This window comes from Psammomys obesus, unplaced genomic scaffold, assembly GCF_907164565.1.
Source record: "Psammomys obesus unplaced genomic scaffold, mPsaObe1.curated_primary_1811, whole genome shotgun sequence".
In the NCBI taxonomy this organism is placed as follows: Eukaryota; Metazoa; Chordata; class Mammalia; order Rodentia; family Muridae; genus Psammomys; species Psammomys obesus.
In genome coordinates this window covers 13,935,252-13,942,063 of record NW_026589732.1, presented here as the reverse complement: position 1 = coordinate 13,942,063, position 6,812 = coordinate 13,935,252, and the positions used below count along the sequence as shown (strand labels likewise).

The 6,812-nt window shown below is 41.4% G+C and overlaps 1 protein-coding gene across 1 annotated transcript in view; it reads left to right on the top strand.

Annotated features, from left to right (window-relative positions):
* Positions 1-6,812, top strand: part of Svep1 (sushi, von Willebrand factor type A, EGF and pentraxin domain containing 1) — a 199,822-nt gene that overhangs the window by 105,740 nt on the left and 87,270 nt on the right. The window contains exons 16-18 of the mRNA XM_055605403.1: positions 74-307; positions 3,678-3,839; positions 5,833-5,994. Of these exons, the coding sequence (XP_055461378.1) occupies positions 74-307; positions 3,678-3,839; positions 5,833-5,994 (558 nt within the window). The remainder of the gene's footprint in view (positions 1-73; positions 308-3,677; positions 3,840-5,832; positions 5,995-6,812) is intronic.

Below are 6,812 nucleotides of genomic sequence, written 5' to 3'. Positions count from 1 at the left end.
TGTGTGTGTGTGTGTGTGTGTGTGTGTGTGTGTGTGTGTGTGTGTGTTTAATTTCAATGTGTCTTTTTCTCAGCTAGTGTGCCACTACCAGAGGAAAGAAATGATACTCTTGAATTGGAAAATCAGCAGCGACTTATTAAGACGTTGGAAACAATCACAAATCGCCTGAAAAGCACTTTGAATAAAGAACCCATGTATTCTTTCCAGCTTGCCTCCGAAGTGGTAGTGGCTGACAGCAATTCCCTAGAAACAGAAAAGGCTTTTCTCTTCTGCAGACCAGGCTCTGTTCTGAGGGGACGCATGTGTGGTAAGATTCTCCTGGGACCCAGCAGTTCACTGTGCACTGGGTCAAATGAGCTGGGTACAGACATTTTCCAAGTGTGTGTAAAGAACATTGATATGAAATATTGATTTTGCATTGCTGTGTGGTTGTTACCACACTGTATTGTCTCAAAACCCTGGGCAAGCACCACTGTTGAGGACAAGTATTGTAAGAGTAAGAAATCTTCTTTTCATTTCTGGCTCTTTAAGCCTCATCGCGGTACTGGAGACACGGTTCAACTTAAGATCACTTGCTGTTATTGTAGTAGACCAGACTTTAGTTCCCACATCCCCAGCAGCTCACAAGCTCTGTAACTCCCACTCCAGCCGTTCTGATTCCTTCTTCTTGCCTCCACTGGCATGTGCACACAAATACACACACACACACACACACACACACACACACACACACATACCAAACACAGTAAATGACATAAATTTCATGTTAGTCTCCGTTAAGTCATGGCTCTTGTATCCTGTTCTGGAAACCTCCTTCAACACCCCTGTAGCTTGTTTATGCTTTCCCTAGTGACAAAAACTCAGCTCATTCAAAGCTGTTATTATGAGGCTATTCTGGATTTTTTTTCTCTCTAAGAAGAATCAGGAATCGTCTTGACCATCATTTCGCCTATCTCAGTGGGGTCGTCAGAGACCTGTGCCAGATCAAAGTGCTGTGGTGTGTCAGGGCCCAGGGCCCACCCAAGAACTAATACATCTGGCGCTTTAGGGGTAGAGAATGTGGGATTCATTTTTAATAAGTACCCAGGTAATAGTCAAACTCATTAGCATCTGCATTCACCTGGTATGGCGTTCAGGTGTCTCTCTAGAATGCTAAATTTGATAACATCCTGCTCAGTGAGTTAGCATTCTATTGGACCTCAGAATGTCCATGTCACTGCACATTCTAAAGTGTGCCTGTTGCCTTGGAGTCCTTAGATCAGAGGATGCCTGAAACAGCCTCAAAGGGCAAAGATTCCTCTAAGCACGGCCAAAGACCTCCCTCATCTGTTAGTCTTGTTGTGTTGATCTGACTTTTGTCTCTAGAAATTACCCTGCAATGGACATAGTTTAGTTTTATGTGGGGTGCATGTAGAAAAATAAATTTAGAAAATATTTTCAGTATCACAAAGCTGTCAGAAGTTCATATAAATAGCCATTGTTTTAACCTTGTTTAAACCTCTTCTGACCATTTTTTGTTGTTAACTGTATTTTCCATAATGCTATGGTTTACCAAATCTTTCTTCCATTATTCAAAGCCCTAGCATATCAACCCTAAGATTAGTCAATAAAACGTATGCATCTTCCTTTTTTTAACCTTTGGACTTTCCTTTTTAATTTAAATTTATTCACTTTATATCCCAATTGTAGCCCAGCTCCCTCATCTTCTCCAGGTCCCACCCTCCCTTCTTCTTCCTGATTATTCCCCTCCCCTATCTCTTAGTAAGGCGGAGCTCTTCTTCCCTACCATCTGATCCCAGCCTATCAAGTCTCATTAGGACTGCCTGCATCCTCTTCCTCTGTGGCCTTGCAAGATAACCCCACCAACAACACCAGATGAACGTAATAAAAGAAGCAGGCAATGTGGTCCACGTCAGAGACAGCCTCTGCTCCCCTTACTAGGGAACTCACATGGAGAATGAGCTGCCTATAGGCTACTTCTGAGCAGGGGGTCTAGGTACTCTCCATGCATGGTCCTTGGTTGGTGCATCAGTCTCTGCAGGCTCTCATGGGCCCAGATTTTTTGGCTCTGTTGGTCTTCTTATGGAACTCATGTTCCATCCAGGTCCTTCTATTTCCCTACTCTTTTCTTCAGCTCCCTGTGGTCTGCCCAAAGTTTGGCTGTGAATCTCAGCATCTGCTTTGATCCCCTGCTGCGGGGAGTCTTTCAGAGGAAATATATAGTAGGCTCCTATCCTCTTCAATCTCTCTGGTGTCTATTCTAATTTGCCCTTCTGAATGAGAATTAGGTATCTTCCCTATGCTCTTCCTTGTTATTTAGCATCTTTAGGTTTGTGGATTGTAGTATCAATATCCAGTATTACATGGCTAGTATCTGCTTATAAGTGAGTGTATACCATGCCTGTCTTTTGAATTCTGGGTTACCTCACCCAGGATGGTCTTTTCCAGTTCCATCCATTTGCCTGCAAATTTCATGATTTCCTTGTTTTTACTAGCTGAGTAGTATTCTGTTGTGTAGATGTACCACAGTTTCTTTATCCATTCTTCTGTTGAGGGACATCTAGGCTGTTTCCAGATTCTGGCTATTATGAATAAAGTTGCTATGACCATACTTGAGCAAATGTCCTTGTTGTATGGTAGAGCAACTTTAGGGTATATACCCGGGAGTGGTAAGACAGGATCTTGAGGTAGCACTATTCCAAATCATCTGAGAAAGCACCAGATTCATTTCCAAAGTGGTTGTACTAGTTTTCAGTCCCAGCAGCAATGGAGGAATGTACCCCCTTCTCCAAACCCTCACCAGCATGTGCAGTCACTTGAGTTTTTTTTTTATCTTAGCCATTTTGATGGGTGTAAAATAGAATCTCAGAGTTGTTTTGATTTGCATTTCCCTAATGACTAAGGATGTTGAACATTTCTGTAAATGTTTCTCCACCATTCCACATTCCTCTGTTTAGTACTTTACCCATTTTTAATTGGATTATTTGGTTTGTTGGAGTTTAATTTCTTGAGTTCTTTATATATTTTGTATATTAGCCCTCTGTTGGATGTAGGGTTGGTGGAAGATCTTTTCCCAGTCTGTAGACTGTCACTTTATTCTATTCACAGTGTCCAGGTACTTAATTTTTGACAAAGGAGCCAAAACCATACAATGGAAAAAAAGACAGCATCTTCAACAAGTGGTGCTGGTCTAATTGGATGTCTACATATAGAAAATGCAAATAGATCCATATTTATCACCCTGCGCTAAACTAAAATCCAAGTGGATCAAAGACCTCAACATTATCCCAGGCACACTGAATTTGTCAGAAGAAAGGTGGGGAAGAGCCTTGAACTCATTGGCACAGGAGACAACTTTCTAAACAGAAGAACAGCAACAGCTCAGACTCTAAGATTAACAATTAATAAATGGAAACCCATGAAGCTGAAAAGCTTCTGGAAAGCAAAGAACACTGTTAAAACAAAACGACATCATCTTCTTTTAAAAAACATATTACTATTGGTTTCTATAAGTATATTTCAGGAAGGTCTGCCAGCAGCAGTTCTCACTGTGGGTAAAAACTCTGACCTAAAATTTAACATGTTAGCAATAGTACCTAGAGGCATGCTTCATGGGAAAAAGAACCAAAGAGTGCTATGGCTGTGGAATTTGAATTTCCTGGCTGTTTTCTCCACAGTCAACTGCCCCCTGGGAACCTATTACTCTCGGGAGCATACCACCTGTGAAAGCTGCCTGATGGGATCCTACCAAGATGAAGAAGGGCAGCTCGAGTGCAAGCTTTGTCCCCCCAGGACTCGCACAGAATATCTCCACTCAAGAAGCATCTCGGAATGCAAAGGTAGAGGCTTACGTGCTCTGACAAGAAAGCAGATGGATTTTGTGCCTAGTAGTAATGGGAGAAAAGTTTCTTTGGTCAAGGCTCCTATATCAAAAAAAAAAAAAAAAAAATTGACAAGAGACAATCATACTCATTTCCTTCATGCAAATTTTATGTGGCACAGGAGCCTTTAGAAATGAAGACACACACACACACAAAAAAAAAAAAAAAAAAAAAAAACCTAGGAAATGTGTGTGTGTCATGCTAAGTTAGATTATGCAGTGAGTGGCTATGTAAAAGTATGAAGGGACAAAGAAAGTATGACTTAATGGCATAAACTACAAATGTTGCCAAGGCCTGTTTGCATTGTCCCCTGTGCCCCAACGTCTTCAGGGGTGCCAGTGTCCTCTGTGTAGCAAAATGGACATGTCTCTTACAATCTTAAGACCCATTGTGAGAGAAAGAGAGCTGGGAAGGATTAGAGACCTGCCTGCTTCTTCAATGCTCTCAAATTCCTTTAGCTTAAAATGTTCAGTATGCAGCCAGGTATGGTGGCACACAGCTTTATCTTAGCATTCAGGAGACAGAAGCAGGCAGATCTATGAGTTCAATGCCAACCTTGTCTACAGGGGGAGTTCCAGAACAATCAGGACTATACGGAGAAACCTTGTCTCAAAAAACAAAAGAAAAAATATTCAGTATGCATAGGTGCCATACTCTGGAGTAGAGCAGTGATCTCAACCAGTGGATCACAACCCCTTTGGGGGTTGAACAACCCTTAGAAGGAGTCAAATATCAGATATCATGCATATGATATATTGACATCATGATTCATAACATTACAGTAGCAACATCATAGTTATGAAGTAGCAATGATAATTTTATGCTTGGAGGTCACCACAACATGAGGAAATGGATTAAAGGGTCATGGCATTAGGAGGTTGAAAAGCACTGAGGTAGAGGGTCCTTATCCTCATCTCAGTTCATCAGTCTGAAATGAGAGCAGTGCTAAAAGCAATTTTACACAGTCTTCCTCGGTTACAAAGTAGTAAGTGAATGTTTTCCTGGCCCAAAATAAATCATTTTCTTTTGCTTTTTGGAACTTTGCTTTACTACATGCCCCTCTCTCAGACAAACTTCAATCCTCATTCATTAATTAGCCTGAACCTTTTTCTTGAATCTCACACAAATTAGTAGGAAGGACTTCATGGCACTTAGAAATCATCAACTTAGTTTTTGTTAGAATAGTATTCAATGTGAGAAGATGAATTCTCTGTTGACTTGGGAATGATTTCCAACAGACACAGATAAATAGATTCTTGCTACTAAAATATGCAGCCTGTTCCACATTTTTCTTGTTCTTCACAGCAGTAGACTCTAGAGAAAACATTTTCTTTCATCATGAAGGTTAAAAAAAACACACACCTCACAGAAGAAGTTTCAAAGTCGTTCCTTCGTGAGATGGATGTGAAGGCAGTTGTAGGCATTTAATGATAAATAAATTCTAAGAGGTTCCAGGTGATTGGAAATATACCAGAAATGAGAGTCTGCTAGAGAAGTCAAAGGAAAAGACAGTGGCTCAAAAATCACCCACCAAATGACATGGTTGAGGAGGCAGCAAAATTCATTCTTACTTGGAGATGAGATGTTGTAGTAGTTATGTGGATGGTGGCCGATTTGAGTTTCTGGTTTTGTCACTCTTCACACAGCTTTCTCAGTGCACAACTTGCTTTTAGGATATTGCCTCATCATGTTGTCTTTGTCAAACTTGGTTCAATGACTATTAAACATGCTCTGTGGTTAGAACACTGATAGGCAGCGATGGAAAGAAGCAGATATGCATCTAAAACTCAGTGGTATACAAAAGCATGTTGGATCTACCATGTCAGTGGTTATAGCAGAAGAGTTCACATCTTCTTTTTCACCATGCCATAGGCTGAGGAAGCCCTACCCTTCACACAGCTAATTTTGAGCAGCTTAATCTTTGCTCATTGCAGTGTATGTTTCTTTTCAGCTCAGTGTAAGCAAGGCACCTACTCTTCCAGTGGGCTGGAGACCTGCGAATCATGTCCGCTGGGTACTTATCAGCCAGAATTTGGATCCCGGAGCTGCCTCTCATGTCCAGAACCCACCACAACAGTAAAAAGAGGAGCTGTGGACATCTCTGCTTGTGGAGGTTATCATCAGTGCTTTAGATGTTTAGATTTATTTACATATGTTAAGTTCTTTGTGTGGAGGAATGGGGTGCTTTTAACAAATCGGAATGACCACAGTATGCAAAGAATGTAAATAACTGTCTCTTCACAGGGACTTCCTTTTTTCCAGCTCATCAGCATTTCAGTATAGATAATGGGTTCTCTGTATATAGCACAGGACTTCTATCCCAGGCCTCAGTAATAAGCATCATGGAAAGACAGGTTTCTGGGTCATGTCCCACAGTTTTTATTCACTAGGTGTAATGTGCATTTGTACCTAGTATTCAGGTAATCCCTACTTTTACTAGTCCAGGATCGCAGTATGGCAGCTAATAGTTTAAACAGAAATGAAAAGTCCACATTCCACTTTGAATATCTCAAACATCTTAGCTGAGTATAAATATCCAACCACGAATTCCTGAAGATGTAAACAAACTAGAAGACTAAAACTTCACACTATCTCAAAACCAGGACTGACCGTGAAAACTGATCTGTGATGGGCTGCAAATATGGCTCAGTCACTAAATGCTAGCTGTACAAGTGTGGAGACCTAAGTTCACCAGCAGCCACGTAAGAAGCCAGGCACAGCAGCACACATGTAATTCCAGCAGTGGGGAGGCACAGGGACAAGGGCATCTCTCGGGCTTGCTGGCCAACCAGTCTCGTCTATCAAGCTCCAGGTTCAGTGAGACACCCTGTTTTAAACAATAGGCTAAAGAGTGATAGAGTTGGGCACCCAAAGTTGACCTTTTCACACACACACACACACACACACACACACACACACACACACACACAC